We start from the raw sequence: 21,685 nt of genomic DNA, 5'->3' as shown, positions 1-21,685 counted from the left end.
AGTATACAGCATATAGCAATCCCCACACACATGAGACAAGGCTCTATGTTGAATGTAAAAGAGGAACTCTTTATTGAGGGCTACCCGCCTGTATTTATGCAGGTCCCCATCTGGTGGACACTCCCCTAGGGGACCAGAAGGAAGACTGTGACACAGGACAGATATGCAGCAATTCAGGATACACAGACACAAGACATCCCCACAATGCATCATGGTTTCCTCCTCTCTGCCCTGGAGACACCCGAGGAGTAATCCAATTATCTCTCAGGACAAAGGGAAATCGCCAATACACATGTGGAGACAACAGGACAGAAATCACCATTTAAACATGCAATATGCATCATGGTTTCCTCCTCTCTGCCCTGGAGACACCCTTACAGTAAACACAGACATTTAACATATCCCCAGATAGCTCAAGTCTGAGTGCATATCATTAGATGAATGGCACTCAGACAACACGAATACAATAAAATTAGCTATCTGGGTACCCTCACATAACATACAATACAATTCCACAGACAGATGGTTCTGTCACACACCTCAAAACCCCACATATCCCCATATGGCTTGGATCTGAGCGCTCAGATGCCACAAACACAGTCAAATCGCCATGGGGTTTAAGTTTTGCATGGGCTGATGAGAGGGCCCATAATCCTGGGGCAAGAGGCTGGCAACCAGGCCCCTCCAAAACCCAGTGGCGAGGTTATTTTCACCACATGCCCATTGAGATATATGGACTGTCATCCATGGACATGTTGGGTCCTCCAGTGACAGAGACAGTCTTTCTTGTGCTTCCAAGTTTTAATGGGTGGCCTTCCTTATAGAGGTGGCCATAACTTTATCAAAGGCTCAATAGGGCACCTTTACTAACACTGGCAAACCGCTCAGGGTGTAGTTCTAGCGCAGCACATTTGATAATGCCTGAGGAATATTACCTGAAAGATGAATTGCATGGAGTACGACATGCAAGTAGATAAGAAAACTGGACTGATTGCTGAGATTCCTGGTGATTCATTATGGTGAAAGCATTGATAGTATTATGTGTGATGTCTAGGGCAGTAAAATGATTAGTGTGGGGTAGTGCTGAGCACCCACGTAGGACAGGATAACCCAACATGTATATCTCTTTGCAGGTATTATGATAATTTTAACACTGGGACCTTTGTGCTCTATAAAAGTACATCTCGTGATTTCGAAGTCCACGTCCGGCAGTGGGATTGTGGAAGCGTCGAGCACCCGGCTTCATGTAACTGCGGCTTTGTAGCCAAGGAAGGGGGAGATATCATCACTTTTGACATGTGCAGCGGGCAGCTCCACGAGTCTCAGCCTCACCTGGCCGTGAAGACTCAGGAATCATCTGAGCCTAACTTCAGGATTACGGAATCTTATCACGGGAGGAAGATGACGGTAGGTAACTCGAGAGAAAACATCTGCAGCAAAGAGTGGTAACATAATATTATAGTGACCATGTCATTTATATATTCCATCTCATAAATGTCAGGCTTCAGCCAAAAATATCCCTCTTACTTTCTCCACTCTACTTTTGTATGCACAACTCCTCTCCAGTTTGGACTTTTCTTCCTCACCCTAAGCCCCAACTTTAAAGGGAATGTGTCAATGATATTTATCAATATCTGGTTTTAAGTTAAATAAGTTAAGTAAATATTTCTTTTTTCTAATAGATTTATTTATAGGTAGAGATTACTGTGCAGGGAGGGGGAGTACATAAGCTGCAACCACTATCTGTTGTGGATGGTGGATCCTGTGTTTTTCATATATATACCCACTCAAGCTCTTAACTCAAAGCAATTGAAGGTGTTTGCTTAACGCATTTAGTTTAGATAACACGTCTCATAAATCATGAGTGTTAACTCTACTACATCCGTAGGTGGCCTGAGTGAAAAGTACAGGACATCAGTTTTTTGGAAAATTTTTAAAAATAGCATCGCCAAAAATAAAAAAAATATATACCGTATGTTTAACATAAAAACTTAATATAAAGGAGTTCTCTGGGATTTACGTTTTGATGACCTCAATACATACGCATTGAGGTCATCAATATGAGATCGGTAGGGGTCCAGCTTCCGGGACGCCCCGCCGATCAGCTGTATGAAGAGGCGGTTGGGGGTCCCATGCATGTGACATCATGTTCATTGGTCACATGGCCTAGGCGCAGCTCAATCCCATGCAAGTGAATGGACTAGGGCTGCAGCACCAAGCACATCCAATATACAATGGACGGCGCTGCGCTTGGTGAACCGTGAGGAGGCTGCAGAGCTTATGAGAGTGCTGCAGCCTCCTCAAACAGCTGATTGGTGGAAGTGCGGGGAGTAGGGTCTCCGCCGAACTCATACTAATGATCTGAGGATAGATCTTTAATGTGTAAATCCTGAAGAACCCCTTTAAACAACAGGTCATTCTCTAACGAAATGTTCCCTTTAAAATGAATACTCCTCTTCAAAAACGTTCTGCATAATCTCCTGTAAAGCATACAGGACTTCTCTCATGCTGCCCCTATCCTCTGGAATCTTCCTCCTCATCTTGTTAGATTCCCCCCAACCCAGAGGCTTCAACCAAAAATGCTCTTCTAACATCACTGCTCAGTTATCAGCTACTCTCAAACACTTTTCTACTTCTTCCACATATTGACCAAGTCCTCCAGAACTGCTTTCCAAACCCTAGACTTCCACCATGTTTAATACTCTGACACAATCCCTCGAAATGGTACTCTTCCAAAACTGGTAACCAGTACTCCCTGAATTTCAGACTTCAGTGGCATATACCCCTCTCTGCTTCTCCATTCCCTAGTCCTCTGGGACATTCCTCCTCACTCTGTTAGACTCACAGTTACCTTCAGATTGTGTCGCTTCTAACCCCTCTTGTGATTGCCTAATATCTTTTCACTTCTATTGGCCATATTTCAGACCTTATTAAAAAAAAAATATATATATATTGATCTGTTCTCCTCCTCTCTCACAATGTCCTTTGTGCATCCAGAACTTCTCTCGTGCTGCTCCTAGTTTCAGAAACGTACTTTCGAACTCATTTAAAGTTTCCCCATTTTTAAACCATCTTAACGTAGATTTCCGAGCTACAGATATTAATGACCAATCTTCAGGATATGTCATCAATATCAGATTCATGGAGGCCTAACAATCAGCCCCTCCAGTGATCAGATCTTTTGGACAGCAGTGGAGCTGGAAGCAGACAGTGGCCATGCAAGGGTACTGCAGCTCAGATCCCATTTATGTGAATGGGAGCTGAGTTTCAGTATGCCAGCGATGAAAACTGCAGTGCATCAAGCCTTCTGCTTCCAGCTCCGTACACTGTATAGTTTCTGGCACCATGGCTGCCTGAAACCGCTGATCGTGGGGGTGCTCGGTGTCGGACCCCCACCCATGTGCTGCTGATGACCCAACCTGAGGACATCAATATCTGTAGCCTGTAGAACCCTTTTAACTATATTAAACAAAGTGGCTCATAGTAAGGGCTCATGCACACAACCGTATGTATTTTGCGGTCCGCAAAAAACTGATACGCAAAAAAACACGCATGACATCCGTGTGCATTCTGTATTTTGCGGAACGGAACAGCCGGCCCTTCATAGAACAGTCCTATCCTTGTCCGTAATGCGGACAATAATAGTACATGTTCTATTTTTTTGCGGAACGGAAATACGGACATACCGAAACGGAATGCGCACAGAGTAACTTCCGTTGTTTTTTTGCAGACCCATTGAAGTGAATGGTTCCGCATATGGTCCTCAAAAAAAATGGAACGGACATCGAAATAAAATACGTTCGTGCGCATGAGCCCTATTAATGATACTATGTTTGCAGTCATATTAAACCCATTCCATTGCATTGAGCCTGGTGACTAGTGATGTCATCAGAAGAGCCACCAGCTGCCAATCACATGGGGAATCAAGCATGTGTGTCAGTAATCCAACCCTCTGAAGATACGTCTGTTTTCTATAAGGTTCCTGTAAAGTATTATCGCCCATTTGGTTCCATATGTTCCTCTAAATCTAATAGTCTTCTGTTCTGCCATCGCGTCCCCTTCAACCATCCACATAGCATCCTTCCCTCTCCAAACACTTCAGATTCGTTACGTGATTTATTACCAGTCTTATGGCTGTAGGCGAGACTTTGAAATGTGATTCATGGCTTCCGCCGACTAAGGGGTTAACTCAACAGCCTGTGGGAAAATATGAAGTCCCCTCACCAGAAAACAGATGTTTTCAGATGCTCCCAGTAAAGGGACTCATTGGAGAGGCCGAGGCAATTCTAATATTTACCTTGTAGAAGAGGCATCACATCAGAGAAGGCTTCTGGTCTCAGCTTTCTGCTCACACAAATACTGTAACGCCATTGTCTGGAAAGCGTGAGCCGATCCCTGCCAATAATGTAATGCTATTGCAAGGCTCAGAATGACTGGGGATCGCTTGAGTCATTCACTTATCTTTCCAAGCCAAATACATTGTATTTAAATCATGCCTGAAAGGATACATCTGTCTGTAGAAATGATGACTTGCTGGTCAGGGGTGTTTAGCGGATTAGTAACGGAGCAGGTTACAATATGTTACAATTTATTACAATTGGTTATAATATGTTACAATGTATTAGAATATGTTTACAATTGGCTACAATACTTTACAGTATGTTACAAATAGTTATAATATGTAACAAGAGAAATTTATAAAATAAAACAAAGCAAGTATTGTACAAACTCTATACAGAGGCAGCCTAAAAGCCTGGGGTGTCCAATTTCACAAGGAGCCACAGCACCTACAAAGGTAACTTTTGACACATAAGGTGGCTGTCACAGATGGTGTTGCAGAAAGCTGGAACTTATAAATAAACATCCGACTGGCTTGATCCCAAACTAAGGAGCATATGGGTGAGCCCTATAAAACCCCTAGAGCTCTCCCTGACTGCTATGCCCATGCAAAGATCTTTATGGTAGACGATTGCATGCCCACGTACCTTATCCTATGAGACACCTGAAAACCCTATAATAGTGAGGGGACACGACCACCAGCTCCCTGCACTTAATACGGACGGAGTCAGGGTCACCTAGAATCAAGCCAGCAAGGAAACACAAATAAAGGAAAAAGACTTATCTTGAGGAATCAGCAGCCCCAGCAGTGAACACAATCCAGGAAGTAGTATAAACCGCAAAGTGAGGCAGTATGGGAGGGAATATAAAGGGATGCAATCAGTGTAAATAGGTGACAGCTGGGAGAAGGAAAGGAGATGACAAAGTGAAACCAAAATAAAGAACATCATGCAAGAGGTAGAGAAGAACGTCTAACAGACCTTCTCAGAGAGCTGGCGGTGACAGTGGCCAATCCACACACCTTAAATAGGTTGAGCGTAGGTTCAGCCATTGAATGAATGACCGCCTGGTGAATGATTGTTAAGTTGATAAATTTAGCAAAGGATGGCTAAAAAGATAGTTTGTTGTAAAATTTTTCCCGAAGAACAATTGTTTTGGTTGATCAACTTTTAGGCTTCCAAAACCAAAAATATTTCCCTGACCTCTCTCAGTTTCTGATCTCACATAATCTCTTGCACACCCAGAACTTTTCCAAAGCTTCTTCTTTAGGCCTCACGCACACGGCTGTTGTTTTGGTCCGCACCCGAGCCGCAGTTTTGGCGGCTTGGATGCGGACCCATTCACTTCAATGGGGCCTCAAAAGATGCGGACAGCACTCCGTGCGCTGTCCGCATCTGTTGCTCCGTTCCGTGGCCCCGCCAAAAAAATATAACATGTCCTATTCTTGTCCGTGCTTTGCGGACAAGAATAGGCAGTTATATGAAAGGCTGTCCGTGCTATTCCGCAAATTGCACACGGACGCCATCCGTGTTTTGCGAATCCGCGGCTTGCGGACCGCAAAAAAACTGAACTGTCGTGTGCATGTAGCCTTACTCTTTTCTTCCTAACCCTTTTGATCTTCCTCTACCTTAAAGGTGTTGGCCCATCTCAGGCATTGATGGCATATAAATTTTTATTTTATTTTATAAAATAACCTACAAAAATCTCTCCGTCCAATCAGACAGCATCAAAAACCCATAGAACAAAACCACGTTTACACATACCAAAAAGGCAATGGGACTCCAAATATAAAAAAAAATAACAATCTTTATTAATTAATAAATATAAGTAGATAAGAATTCAAGAGAAGGAAAATGGCAAGATAGAAAATGATACAGGAAGCATTGCAAAGGGCAGTATATTCCGTATAGTGATCCGAGACTTTAAAATAGAAGATGGAAATAAATGGCGCTACTGAGTATGTCACTATAGAAATAACGAGCATATAAGATCTCTAATAATCCCCAATAAATCGTGAAAATCGCAAGCAAGTGCGGATGCGGTGCGATTTTCACGCACGGTTGCTAGGAGACGATCGAGATGGGGACCCGATCATTATTATTTTCCCTTATAACATGGTTATAAGGGAAAATAATTGCATTCTAAATACAGAATGCTTAGTAAAATAGGGCTGGAGGGGTTAAAAAAATAATAATAATAATTTAACTCACCCTATCCACTTGTTCACGCAGCCCGGTTTTTCTTCTGTCTTCATCTTTGCTGTGCAGTAGGAAAAGAACCTGTGGTGACGTCACTGCGCTCATCACATGGTCCGTCACATGATCCATCACCATGGTGATGGATCATGTGATGGACCATGTGATGAGCGCAGTGATGTAATCAAAGGTCCTTTACCCAGGTCCTGAAGAAGGAAGACAGAAGAGATGCCGAGTGCGCGAACAAGTGGATTAAGGTGAGTTAAATTTTTTTATTTTATTTTTTTACCCCTCCAGCGCTATTTTACTAAGCATTCTGTATTAAGATTTTCCCTTATAACATTGTTATAAGGGAAAATAATAGCAATCTACACAACACCTAACCCAAACCCGAACTTCTGTGCAGAAGTCCGGGTTCAGGTCTGGGCACCAAACATGCCGATTTTTCTCACGCTCGTGCAAAACGCATTAAAATGTTTTGCACTCACGTGGAAAAATCGCGCATTTTCCAGTGACGCACTCGTATCTTATCCGGCCCAAAACCATGACACCCGTGTAAAAGAGGCCTTAGAGAAGAATATTTTGATAATATGGTGCTTCGTAGAATGTCTATGGCTGTACTGTATGTAACTTGGTACAGGCTTCACAGGAGTCAGAAAGGTTGTCATATCTACCAGGTCCAAGGCAAGCATGCTATCTTGCGGGCAGGTTCCACCTGGATTCACTTAGAGTCAGAAGTTCAAAAATGTCAGTTTGATTACTGCTTTATTGTGAAAAAAAAGTGAAAAAAAAAACAGCAATGTTTCGGCACATAGGCCTTCCTCAAGCTGTATAAGTCCAGGCTCCTTCCATAGAAGGAGCATCTCTATTTTTAGAGGACTGGACATGTCCATGCTGATATCTAAAGGATGCTGAAAATAAAGTCCTTCCTGGTTCTTTTGAGTCACAGAAGGGATCACACGATCTTTGTTCTTGCTGTTTGTTGGCCGTGAAGAATTATATAGAACTGTCTATGAATCCATGGATCAGGAAGGGCTTTTCCAGCTCTCCTGTTTGGCATTTTGCATATCACACTGAAGTCCATATTTTGATGAGTACTTTAAAAGGAGTTGCCCACCTTGGACAGTCCCTACATCTTGGAAGGGTCCTTTGACAAAAAAAAAAAAAATATCAAAGTGTTGCCCTGCTGGCACTAGAAATCAACTGTGATCTGTGGGGATATCTCTCAGCAAGTGTCAAATTCCCCGGCAGCGCCACCATAGGGGAAATGAAGCATTACACCTTGTCCATTCATATCAATGGGTTGTCTGTGTAACACAGGACAGGACAGGTCCTCCAGAGTGAGAGATGCTCTTTGTAGCTGTTCTCCACTCTTGATGTTTAAAAATGGGTTCTAAAGCTGGAGAAATCTTTTAAGTAAGGTTCAAATCTACAGGAGGGGTGAATATCTCAACACGGAATGGTAAAATGCACAACCTTGTGGTTACAGATTTTGTTCTCATCTGGAGCTTTCATCCGAGCTGATGTGAGTGACTGGGGGATGAGTTTGACGTTGAGGGCTTCCAACATGGACTTCAAGAACACGCTGGGACTTTGTGGAACGTTTGATGGAAATGCGAAAAATGATTTTCATGACAAAAAAGGAGTCCAGCTGGAAGAGACCTCGCATGGACGCCTTTATTTCATCAATGAGTGGAAGTAAGAAGCTCACTCCATACTAGGGGTATACATTTATGATTGTATTGTCGTAGGCCATTTATATCTCGGACACACATTTGGGACCTCTCAATATCTTGTTGAAATCGGTGAGTTCGGCCAACTGTGTGTGGCCAGCTCGAGTAGATCCTTAAAAATCAACAAATACAGTACAGCAAAAATGTCTTTGTTTCTAGAAAAAGTAGGGGTCATTAAAGAACTCAGAGTAAAAATCTAGAACTTTACTTCAAAAATAGTGTAAAAGCAACCCATAGTACATACGGTCAGACTTGTACCTAATGTTCTGATTTTTCATGGACGTCCATGAACCAATTGACACAGCAAACTGGGGCTGGCCTTATAGTTTATGGTACAATTGAGAAAGGTTCAACATGTGCCAGAATGCATCCTTGTGTTAAGGTAGTGGGTGTGGTGGAATTACTATGTCAACCGAACAGATTTGACTTTGGGCTACTGTTAAGTCTGTTATCCTAATAGTCCTCTGGTATTCCCTTTAACCCCTACACAAGGATCTGGACTTTGCTGCAAGGGAACCACCAAACTGCTGCCTCCTGCAGTAGTCTCTATTTGGTGGACTGTTTACCCGTGGAGGGCAAGTGACACTGATGCAGGGTACTGAGGGATCAGGCAAAGTAGTCAGGACAAGCTGAGGTCAGGGTGGGCAGCTCAGGGTCAGTACTGTGAAGAGGCAGAGGTCAGGTCAGGCAGCGTAGGGTCAAAATCCGGGAAGTATGCAGAAGTCTGCACACAGAAAGTCAATGTAAACAGCATATGTTAGCAGGGAACTAGCTGACTAGGAAATCTATTGCTCAGGCATCCTCCCATAGGGGAAGTGCCTTAAAGGGGTTCTCTGGGCTTTTATTATTGATGACCTATCCTCAGTATACATCAATATCAGATCGGCGAGGGTCTGACACCCAGCACCCCTGCCGATCAGCTTTCTGAAGGGAAGGCACAGACAGTGCGTGCGTGCCATCTCCCTTCCCTCTTCCTGCTTGTCATAGACTTAGCAGCTGATCTGTGGATAGGTCATCAATATTAATAGCCCGGAGAAAACCCTTTAAGTACCCAAAGGTGACCTGACATTGAGGTGAGGAGGGGGAGAGTAACCCCGGCAGCCGTGCATGCATGGCAGAGGAAGAGAGAGGCAGGCAAGTTCCGCCAGGAACAAGGGGACCGAGGGAAGTGAGCAGAGCAATGCCAGATGCATTAAGTGAGCAGAGCAGATGCAATACCTTGTATCTAGATGCATCAATAAAAAAAGAAAACTAAAAGAGCACTACATTATGCCCAGTGTATGACTTGTCCCAAGGAGTTATATGCCACCCTCTACAAAGCTACTCCCTATCAAAGTTTTCCATAATGTAGTATCAGAAATGATGCAATGTATGCTTTTTTTGGTCTTACAGGATTCCTGCCGGAGAAAGTTTATTTGATAAAATCCCAGCTTCCATTCCGCAAAACATTGAGAAGACCAAATATTGTGGTTGCACATCTACCCCAGGAAGAAACCTTCCCCGGCAATCACCATATACAGTCCTTACCAATTCTCTACAAGATGTCTCTGCCTGCACTGGTAAAGAAAATGTAAGGTTTCTCACCTTAATCCCAGTCTTGGATGTAACGAATGAGTACGTGTTCTCAGCCGATACCAGTCGGGATCTTCGGAAGCGCTCCGTGGACAATCTCCAAGAGTATGACCCATTATCTATAGGCTTCAAAGGGATGCCCACCAACCCTGTAGATGTGAAGAATGTTTCAAGAAGAAATGTTATCTCAAGGAGACCACCACAACATGTGCGGAGCTACAGAAGCCCAAGCAAAGAGAAAGTTATGAAAAATCGCGCTAAACGTCAAAATTATTATGAAGATCTCTCAATGTTTCCCTATCAAAGTCTAAGCCAAACAGACTTAGAAGGCTTCAGCTACTTTTTTCCCGAGGATCACTCCACAGAAACTCCTCCTGAGCTTATTCCTTCTTGGCCTACTGCATCAGGGTTGACTCATTCCTATGCTTCAGCAGTTTGCCAACAGGCAATTTTTAACTCCAGTATTGGGAAATTGTGCGCTGGATTCCTGGAGAAACGTCTCATGGATGTCATTGACATGTGCATTACAGATATATTATTGAAAGATGACCTAGGATGGACCGAAGCTGGTTTACCTCTCCTGGAGAATGAGTGTGAAAGAAAAATATTGGACTTTAGACAAGACAAAGCAAGAAGCTACCAGATTCCAGTTGAGAAGATTCTCTTGGAATTGAGATGTCCCAACCTCTGTAGCTCCAATGGGCAGTGTATGGAATGGGGCTGTTCCTGCTTCGATGGGTATAGCTCCTATGACTGTAGCATTTTGTCTGGTAAGTTTGGTCATCATGTGTATTTTCAGTCGATATGTGACAATCAATGACATATTTTCTTGTAACTCTCATAAAGACCAGGTGCCTGAAATTTCTGAGCTTGAAAATTTTGGACTTTGTGATGTTCGAAAGTACGACTGCACCTCCGTAAGAGTATTCGGTCTGGGCTTCAAGGAGGGAGAGAGTCTAAAATGTGAATTTACAAAGCAACAGGTATGTAGATTGTGGGAGAGTGACTGCATGTTAGTGACAGGTGAAGATATTATGTCAAATGTCTTTGTGTCAACGCCAAGCTTCAAGGAAATGATTGGAATTTCTAGGATGTAGATGAATCAAAGGATGTCTCATTTTGAGACCATACAGAGAAAAATAAGTTACTGTGTGCATATAATACAATACTTATCCTGTACTGATCCTGAGTGACATCCTGTATTATACTCCAGAGCTGCACTCACTATTCTCCTAGTGCAGTCACTGTGTACATACATTACATTACTTAACCTGTACTGATCCTGAGTTACATCCTGTATTTGGGCAGACTAGATGGGCCAAACGGTTCTTATCTGCCGACACATTCTATACTCCAGAGCTGCACTCGCTATTCTGCTGGTGGAGTCACTGTGTACATACATTACATTACTTATCCTGTACTGATCCTGAGTTACATCCTGTATTATACTCCAGAGCTGCACTCACTATTCTGCTGGTGGAGTCACTGTGTACATACATTACATTACTTATCCTGTACTGATCCTGAGTTACATCCTGTATTATACCCCAGAGCTGCACTCACTATTCTGCTGGTGGAGTCACTATGTACATACATTACTTATCCTATACTGATCCTGAGTTACATCCTGTATGATGCTCCAGAGCTGCACTCACTATTCTGCTGGTGGAGTCATTGTGTACATATATTACATATAATGTACTGATCCTGAGTTACATCCTGTACTATGCTCCAGAGCTGCTCCCTATGGACTAACGAAACTGTCCTCCTTGCTTCCATTTTTCCCATGCTCCCAGTATAGTGGAGGCAGATGGATCCTTCTTGAGCCAGTATTCACACAGGCTACATTCAGAAACCCCAGAGCTGTGGACTGCCAGATTCCTGCCGATGTAGCCCAGTCTGACGGGATGGATCCTGTAGATGAGAAACCCATCGCTCGCCTGAAAGTTAAGGTATTGCCTCTAATTAGTTCTTTTGGACAGGAGATGATAAAATGAACCCTTATTATGAAAGGAGAATTTTAGGTACTGTATGTTGTCATTATAATGGTGTACAGCACTGTATGGTGGTATTATTATAGTGTATAGCACCATTATACTATAGTATAGTATAGCACAGTATGGCATTATCATGATGTGTAGTGCTGTATGATGTTACCATGGTATATAATACTGTACAGCATTATCATGGTGTATATCATTGAATGGCGTTATCATTATGGTGTGCAGAATTGTATAGTGTTATTATTATACTTCTTTACTGGAGGAATTCAGGTGCAAAACAATACAGGTGAGGCATAGGGCTGGCTTCTCCAGTCTCCTCCCTGGAAGAAGGGTTTAATGCTGAGGAAAGGCCTGAGCTAGCTGTCCCTCTCTCTCTTCAGAAGACTGGTACCCTGGTTCAAGGCTGGTGATCTAGGGTCTGTAGCAGAGTATCCCTGTCTTAGTGTCTTCTTCTGGTCACTCAATAGTCTGGTAGAGTCTCCTCTTCTGAGCACTGTTCCCTACCTGCAGAACACTAGGGGCTCTGACTGCTCTCCTTATATACAGTTTCTGGCTGAACTAGAACCTCCTAGTGGGAGAGGTGGAATGGAGAAGCTCAGCACAAACAGATACAAAGTTACAACTCCCATCTGTAATAGACTTACACTAGAGCTTAAATGATACTCAATGGCAATGACACAGCAGTTTTTCCAAACAAAAACAAATTTCCAGACATAATTACAGAGCTAAACCAGACATTCAAAAGGTCAGACTGTCTGGTTTTGGTGGTAAACGAATCAGCTGTGGAGAATTACCAGCTTCCTATTCAAAGTCCCAAAAGTCTCTCAGTATTCACTAACTCTTTCCCCAAAAGTCCCAAAAGTCTCTCAGTATTCACTAACTCTTTCCCCAGTGCTGTGCAAATACAGTGAAAATGAGCAGGATATAAATCACAACATACATATAAAATGTAGTTATACAGTACTAAACAGTACAAGTCAATGCAAGTTAACCCTTTCAAGTGAAATAAAGTAATGGGTTGATAACTTCGCATAGTAGAAACAGGGGGAAATAGCCACAAATGTTCAGGCTTCACAGTACCCTTGCTCCAGGGCACTACACATTGTATGGTGCTATTATAGTGTATAGCACAGTATGGTTTTAACTTTACCATAGTGTATAGCACTGTATGGTGGTAATATTATCATGGTGTATACACTGTATGACAGTATTATTATTAAAATATACAGAAGCATGTAGTGTTATTATTATAATGGTGTAAAGCATTATATGGCAATATCTTTATCATAGTGTATAGAACTGTATAGCGGTATCATTATGACAGTGTATAGCACTGTACATTATTGTTATCACGGTCTACATCACTGTATGGCGGTATCATTATCATGTATAACATTGTATGGCACTGTATGCTGATATTTTGAGACTGCTACTAGTCTCATTCTTGTCACCTTCCACACCCTACGTCTGGTTTTACAGGAGTTAATTTTCCTGATCTATGGAGAACATTCGGATTGAAATTCCGGTGTCTGAATGTTTCCTTTCTCATAGAAAAGGGATGGCTTTGAACCCTAGATATAGAATTATGGTCTGGCTTGGAAACATTTCTGGAGAGGCCAAAGCCCAGTGCTAATAGTAAGAAAATGCAACATACCGCAATTACTGCAGCCCAAAAACCTCACAACCATCGTGTCATGGAGCAGTCATTTACAATTCATGCTGTTATTTGCAGGTGTCAAATGATGGCGAAATATTCAGCAACTTTAAATCGATGACACTATATGATGGAGCCTGCCAGACCTGCGACCCCTTGTCAGAAGGGCTTTGTACACTGAAGGTAAGTTATGGCACTTGTATCCACATTGGATAATCCCTTATTTTAGAGGGTCTTCCAATGATATTCTCATCGCCACCAATGATCAGCTATGATCTATGGAGGAATGTAGTACCAAGTGTAACGTTTCTATGCAGTGCCTCCACAGGCGGGATTAAGTATTACACAGTTCTCAGTGGCTATGCACAGAGAAGCCAAGTCCTTCAGGAGGAGATGGAACTGCTCTTTGTTGCCATTCTCTCTGTTAGATAACAGTTAAAAAGCTATGGACACCCTTGGGGACAATTTTTGTATATTATATTCTTCTCATTTTGGGCTAAAAATTTATTTTTCCAATTGGTCTACTGTTTAGTTAACATTTTCAACAGTTTTTCCTCTACAGCTTCCACTTTTAGTGCATCTGCAGACTGACACTTAATCACAGGGAATCCATCAGAGAACTGATTCTGTAGCCCTTCTCTGTACTTCCTCGCAGATCATAAACACTCATTATAGCTAATCAGTATGATAAGAACTTACCTATAATGGCTGTTTAGGAGCTGTCAGGAGTTCAGAGATCAGAGCTATAGATGATAAACCTTTTACAGAACTCGCTTTTGGTTCCAAGTGGTACCTTGGAACCAAACCCGAGTTCGGAATAAGTTTTTTTACAGTAGAAATTAATTTCTGAAGTTATTACCTGAAATCCTGTGAGACTTCGCGAAGTAATAACTTCGGCTCATAGGAGCCAATACATTCTAATACTGTAGGGAGCGCTCGCTCTAACACCAAGTTTTATGCGAATCGACTTCGGATGTTTCATCCGAGGTCGATTCGCTCATCGCTAATTGTAGCAGAGAGGTTGGCTGACGCGTTCAGCTCACAGAGCATTGTCTAGTCCGGAAACGATTGTATCCACTTCTCAGCTGAGAGCAGGACTTAGCTATGGGTAAGTTTGCTGCCTCTGAATGGAAGCAAGAGTGCTCTCCTTCACTGACTGTAAGCAATGATCCTAAAGATAGTGAGCAATTAAAAGGGTTGTATCATCTCATACATCGGGGGCATATCACTAGAACATGCCCCCAATGTCTGAGTTTCTGTCCCACCTCTGGGACCTGCACCTATCTCCAAATCGGAGCCTGCAAAGAAAAGGAGCGAGGAACGCGCATGCGCAGTTGCCCTCCATTGATTTCTATAGGGATGCCAAAAATAGCCGAGCACCTATCAGACATCGGAGGCATATCCAAGTAATATGTCCCTGATGTATGAGATGACACAACCCCTTTAAGTTGTCAAACTTTTCATTGACTTCAGATTTATTTACCTTGAAACCCTTTCAGTCTATTGTAATAAATTTTTTAAGAAACCTTCATTTTTATCAGTCCCTCAAGGTTGTGATCCTAAGGCACTTGGCCAGAAGTCACTGCTCCTTGACAACTGCTGCGATCCTGGCAGTTCTGACAATGTTCCAGGGTGGGAGCGAACCCCCCATTGTCTGACTCATTGAAATTAGACTTCAGCTCAGTGTGAAGAAAATAATTCTCATTCTTTTTAGGAGAAAACGTGTAACATTGACGGACTCTGCTATGCTGAAGGAGATACAAACCCAACAAGTCCCTGCTTAGTCTGCAAGCCAAGTGCCTCCAAGTTAACCTGGTCCATTGCCGAAAGTAAGATCCTTGTCTCTCAGGAATATTCATAGAAGATGAAGGGTTTCTCAGGACTCTTAGAGAAGACCTCTTAAAGAGGACCTGTCAGCTAGTCCTGACATGACTATTTTAGTAGTATTTTCTGCACATGATTATTGCGGCCATCTTCTCTGAACTGCTCACAGCATAAAAATAAATGCTTTACAGCAGCCACGTGGACCATAGGAACCTATAGTCTGGAAATGACCAATTGTTTTTTATGGGAGTATGTAGTGGGCATCCTTTGTGAGCTCTGTATAGATGATTGTGCAGGGAGGGGGAGTATATATGCTGTGATATCACCAATTTTGTATGGTGGATCCTGTGTTATCTATACTGACGTGTTATTTGTCCTTGTAATCCTGCCCAGGATGATAATGAGATGACTGTTGAGAAGTGACCTCTAAAGAGCATGAAATCACAGCCTTTTATGGGGCTTAGTTGCAAGTGTGAAACTTCCGGATTGCATTGTTTTGTGAGCTGTACAAAAATGATTGTGAAGGGAGGGGGAGTAGATAAGCTGTGACATCACCTATTTTGAGTAGTGCATCCTGTGTTATCTATATAGAGATGTTACTTGTCATTGTAATCCTGCCTGTGATGATAAAGAAATGACTGAGGGGAAGTAATCTATAGACAGCAGGCTTAATGGCTAGTACAAAAACTTTGCAACAAAGTATCATGGTCCCAAATTAAAGACCAAAAAAGTCATATTTTAGTTTCATTGATGCCTGGATGATGTCCAGTAATAGGTTAGCATGGGGCCCTATAGCAAAACTCGTAAAGGGCATTCAGTTTACAATAAGCACCATCAGCAATGAGCGTGCTCAGGAAAGGTTATTGTCATGGTCATGCCTCTCCCACCACCATCTTCTCCTCTTTCAGATAATCAGCCTCCTGAGCTCCATTCCTTACCAGAAAAGCTGCAGACCTTTTATGGCGAGAACTTTGTCTACCAGTTTGTGGGGTCAGATCCTGAAGGTTCTGCAGTCCTGTTCTCTATAGAATCTGGTCCACAAGGCGCCATTTTATCTCCAGCAGGATTACTGATCTGGAAAGTTATGTCACTGGATACAGAGAGAATTGTGTTTTCCGTCTTAGATGACTGCAATGCCAAGACGAGCGTCACAGTGGAGGTATATTACATGAAGTTTATACTTTGGGTCTACCTGTCATATGACACAAAGCTCCAAGTCCCCTGCATAGATATAGACAAGTGAAAAAAATTAAGCCTGCCTCCAGATGCCACCAGAGGAATCTCAAGAGCTTACTGTGTTAGTATTGAGTTCAATATAGGAATAGGATAAAGTAAGCTCCCCCTAGTGGTGGCTACTGGTAGAAAAAATGCCATCATTCATCTTTGATGGGGATTTGGAGATTTGTATCAGAAATATGGATCTCCAATAGGTATGAAGAGAAATTGAGAAATTAATTAGCAAGAGTTTAGTAGATCTTCTCCTTCCAGACCCTAATCTTAAGAACATGTTTCTGTCTCACCAAGCTCTGTCACCTCTTCACACAAGACTAGCACTCTACTCTCCTAAAAAGCTCTGCACTGTGGAGACCTTTGTTCTGTCTCTTCAAAATTCAAATTGTGCATCCTTCTCATGGTCAGAGTGACAAAGGTATCAATGCTTTCACTCTTATTCTGAAGACACCTTAATATTGAATTTCAGAAGAATACAATTCTTCAGAACATTGTTTCAGTATAGAATTATCCAAAGCAATATTAATGTAGACCTGATAGGAGTGAGACCTTCCTGAAGATGAAGAACCTAAAGTGTCTTCTGCCTATATGACCTGAACCACAAATGCCATCTCTTTGATGTTCATACCACGCTGATCTCAGTAAACTGCATCTCTTCAACATGAAAGTCTCAGTCACTTCACATAAATGTGCACTTACCTGCCCCACAAATAACAGAATGGAATAAAGAGCTTACACCTTGTGTCACTTATCATCACTGCTTTATTGTATCGTCATACAGTAAATCAGACTCAGTGACATGGAATAAACTAAAGAGCAACTCACACTGAATGCAAATTACTGCAAATTCTTAAACATCTAGGCAGTACTATAGTAGTTATATTCTTGTACATAGGAGCAGTATTATAGTAGTTATATTCTTATACATAGGAGGCAGTATTATAGTATTATATTCTTGTACATAGGAGCAGTATTATAGTAGTTATATTCTTGTACATAGGAGCAGTATTATAGTAGTTATATTCCTGTACATAGGAGCAGTATTATAGTAGTTATATTCTTGCACATAGGAGCAGTATTATAGTAGTTATATTCTTGTACATAGGAGCAGTATTATAGTAGTTATATTCTTGTACATAGGAGCAGTATTATAGTAGTTATATTCCTGTACATAGGAGCAGTATTATAGTAGTTATATTCTTGCACATAGGAGCAGTATTATAGTAGTTATATTCTTGTACATAGGAGCAGTACTATAGTAGTTATATTCTTGTACATAGGAGGCAGTATTATAGTAGTTATATTCTTGTACATAGGAGCAGTATTATAGTAGTTATATTCTTGTACATAGGAGGCAGTATTATAGTAGTTATATTCTTGTACATAGGAGCAGTATTATAGTAGTTATATTCTTGTACATAGGAGCAGTATTATAGTAGTTATATTCTTGTACATAGGAGCAGTATTATAGTAGTTATATCTTGTACATAGGAGCAGTATTATAGTAGTTATATTCTTGTACATAGGAGCAGTATTATAGTAGTTATATTCCTGTACATAGGAGCAGTATTATAGTAGTTATATTCTTGTACATAGGAGCAGTATTATAGTAGTTATATTCCTGTACATAGGGGCAGTATTATAGTAGTTATATTCTTGTACATAGGAGGCAGTATTATAGTAGTTATATTCTTGTACATAGGAGCAGTATTATAGTAGTTATATTCTTGTACATAGGAGGCAGTATTATAGTAGTTATATTCTTGTACATAGGGGCAGTATTATAGTAGTTATATTCTTGTACATAGGGGCAGTATTATAGTAGTTATATTCTTGTACATAGGAGGCAGTATTATAGTAGTTATATTCTTGTACATAGGGGCAGTATTATAGTAGTTATATTCTTGTACATAGGGGCAGTATTATAGTAGTTATATTCTTGTACATAGGAGGCAGTATTATAGTAGTTGTATTCTTGTACATAGGAGCAGTATTATAGTAGTTATATTCTTGTACATAGGAGGCAGTACTATAGTAGTTATATTCTTGTACATAGGAGCAGTATTATAGTAGTTATATTCTTGTACATAGGAGCAGTATTATAGTAGTTCTATTCTTGTACATAGGGGCAGTATTATAGTACTTATATTCTTGTACATAGGAGCAGTATCATACTAGTTATATTCTTGAATATAAGAGCAGTATTATAGCAGTTATTTTCTTGCACATTGGAGGCAGTATTATAGTAGTTATATTCTTGTACATAGGAGGCAGTACTATAGTAGTTATATTCTTGTACATAGGAGCAGTATTATAGTAGTTATATTCTTGTACATAGGAGCAGTATTATAGTAGTTATATTCTTGTACACAGGAGCAGTATTATAGTAGTTATATTCTTGTACACAGGAGCAGTATTATAGTAGTTATATTCTTGTACATAGGAGCAGTATTATAGTAGTTATATTCTTGTACATAGGAGCAGTATTATAGTAGTTATATTCTTGTACATAGGAGCAGTATTATAGTAGTTATATTCTTGTACATAGGAGGCAGTATTATAGTAGTTATATTCTTGTACATAGGAGCAGTATTATAGTAGTAATATTCTTGTACATAGGAGGCAGTATTATAGTAGTTATATTATTGTAAATAGGAGGCAGTATTATAGTAGTTATATTCTTGTACATAGCGGTATTATAGTGGTTATATTCATGTACATAGGAGAAGTATTATAGTAGTTATATTCTTGTGCATAGGAGCAGTATTATAGTAGTTATATTCTTGTACATAGGAGCAGTATTATAGTAATTATATTCTTGTACATAGGAGGCAGTATTATAGTAGTTATATTCTTGGACATAGAAGGCAGTATTATAGTAGTTATATTCTTGTACATAGGAGCAGTATTATAGTAGTTATATTCTTGTACACAGGAGCAGTATTATAGTAGTTATATTCTTGTACACAGGAGCAGTATTATAGTAGTTATATTCTTGTACATAGGAGCAGTATTATAGTAGTTATATTCTTGTACATAGGAGCAGTATTATAGTAGTTATATTCTTGTACATAGGAGCAGTATTATAGTAGTTATATTCTTGTACATAGGAGCAGTATTATAGTAGTTATATTCTAGTATATAGGAGGCAGTATTATAGTAGTTATATTCTTGTACAAAGGAGCAGTATTATAGTAGTTATATTCTTATACATAGGAGGCAGTATTATAGTAGTTATAGTCTTGTACATAGGAGCAGTATTATAGTAGTTATATTCTTGTACATAGAAGCAGTATTATAGTAGTTATATTTTTATACATAGGAGCAGTATTATAGTAGTTATATTCTTGTACACAGGAGCAGTATTATAGTAGTTATATTCTTGTACATAGGAGCAGTATTATAGTAGTTATATTCTTGTACATAGGAGCAGTATTATAGTAGTTATATTCTAGTATATAGGAGGCAGTATTATAGTAGTTATATTCTTGTACATAGGAGCAGTATTATAGTAGTTATATTCTTATACATAGGAGGCAGTATTATAGTAGTTATAGTCTTGTACATAGGAGCAGTATTATAGTAGTTATATTCTTGTACATAGGAGCAGTATTATAGTAGTTATATTCTTATACATAGGAGGCAGTATTATAGTAGTTATAGTCTTGTACATAGGAGCAGTATTATAGTAGTTATATTCTTGTACATAGGAGCAGTATTATAGTTGTTATATTCTTGTACATAGGAGCAGTATTATAGTAGTTATATTCTTGTACATAGGAGCAGTATTATAGTAGTTATATTCTTGTACATAGGAGGCAGTATTATAGTAGTTATATTCTTGCACATTGGAGGCAGTATTATAGTAGTTATACTCTTGTACATAGGAGCAGTATTATAGTAGTTATATTCTTGTACATAGGAGCAGTATTATAGTAGTTATATTCTTGTACATAGGAGCAGTATTATAGTAGTTATATTCTTGTACATAGGAGCAGTATTATAGTAGTTATATTTTTATACATAGGAGCAGTATTATAGTAGTTATATTCTTGTACATAGGAGCAGTATTATAGTAGTTATATTCTTGTATATAGGAGGCAGTATTATAGTAGTTATATTCTTGTACATAGGAGCAGTATTATAGTAGTTCTATTCTTGTACATAGGAGCAGTATTATAGTAGTTATATTCTTGTACATAGGAGCAGTATTATAGTAGTTATATTCTTGTACATAGGAGGCAGTATTATAGTAGTTATATTATTGTACATAGGAGGCAGTATTATAGTAGTTATATTCTTGTACATAGGAGCAGTATTATAGTAGTTATATTCTTGTACATAGGAGCAGTATTATAGTAGTTATATTCTTGTAGATAGGAGACAGTATTATAGTAGTTATATTATTGTACATAGGAGGCAGTATTATAATAGTTATATTCTTATACATAGGAGCAGTATTATAGTAGTTATATTCTTGTATATAAGGGACAGCATTATAGTGGCTATAGTTTTGTACACAGGGGGCAGTGTTATACAAAATATATCCCCTTGCATAAATATTCATGTAGTACCATTGTATTAGTGTTGGTAGTGTATTTTCAATTCTAGTTTCAGAGAACAACTAAGTACAGTCAGCAGATGACAACCACTGTTTGTACTGTTTCCTTCTATTCCTCACGTATCTGAGCAGCTCGTACAGACGGGTGACACTGAGTTCTGGAAAAAGCATGAAATAAGCCCTTTCATGGAGTTTTTACAATTAATTATTCATGGTCGGTTCATTCTTATATTTTTTTAGATGTTTGTTAAAGCCTGTGGATGCCTGAATGGTGGATCGTGTACAGCAAATGTAAATTTCCCTCCAGGAAAAGGGGAATATCTCTGCGTCTGCGCTCCAGGATATGAAGGAGACAGCTGTCAGAGAGATATCGATGATTGCCAGCCTAACCCGTGCCGTGCAGGAAGATGTGTGGACCAGGTCAACGGCTATCACTGTGAATGCCCTGCTGGCCTTAAAGGTACAGAGCTGAACATAGCAGAGCACCTTCATAGTAATTTCAGACGGCATTGTGAGAGACATTCAAGGAAGAAGTTCCAGTTTCGAGCAATTTACATTCTTCGGGTATTAGAAAT

General features: G+C 40.2%; 1 protein-coding gene across 1 annotated transcript in view; it reads left to right on the top strand.

Annotated features, from left to right (window-relative positions):
* Positions 1–21,685, top strand: part of VWDE (von Willebrand factor D and EGF domains) — a 109,472-nt gene that overhangs the window by 56,639 nt on the left and 31,148 nt on the right. Inside the window, exons 10-18 of the mRNA XM_040431275.1 lie at positions 1,134–1,407; positions 8,023–8,231; positions 9,659–10,608; positions 10,685–10,821; positions 11,635–11,790; positions 13,574–13,678; positions 15,210–15,324; positions 16,228–16,478; positions 21,351–21,570. Of these exons, the coding sequence (XP_040287209.1) occupies positions 1,134–1,407; positions 8,023–8,231; positions 9,659–10,608; positions 10,685–10,821; positions 11,635–11,790; positions 13,574–13,678; positions 15,210–15,324; positions 16,228–16,478; positions 21,351–21,570 (2,417 nt within the window). The remainder of the gene's footprint in view (positions 1–1,133; positions 1,408–8,022; positions 8,232–9,658; positions 10,609–10,684; positions 10,822–11,634; positions 11,791–13,573; positions 13,679–15,209; positions 15,325–16,227; positions 16,479–21,350; positions 21,571–21,685) is intronic.

The sequence above is a fragment of the Bufo bufo genome, chromosome 5 (assembly GCF_905171765.1).
Source record: "Bufo bufo chromosome 5, aBufBuf1.1, whole genome shotgun sequence".
NCBI classification, from domain to species: domain Eukaryota; kingdom Metazoa; phylum Chordata; class Amphibia; order Anura; family Bufonidae; genus Bufo; species Bufo bufo.
This window is presented reverse-complemented; position numbering and strand designations above follow the sequence as displayed.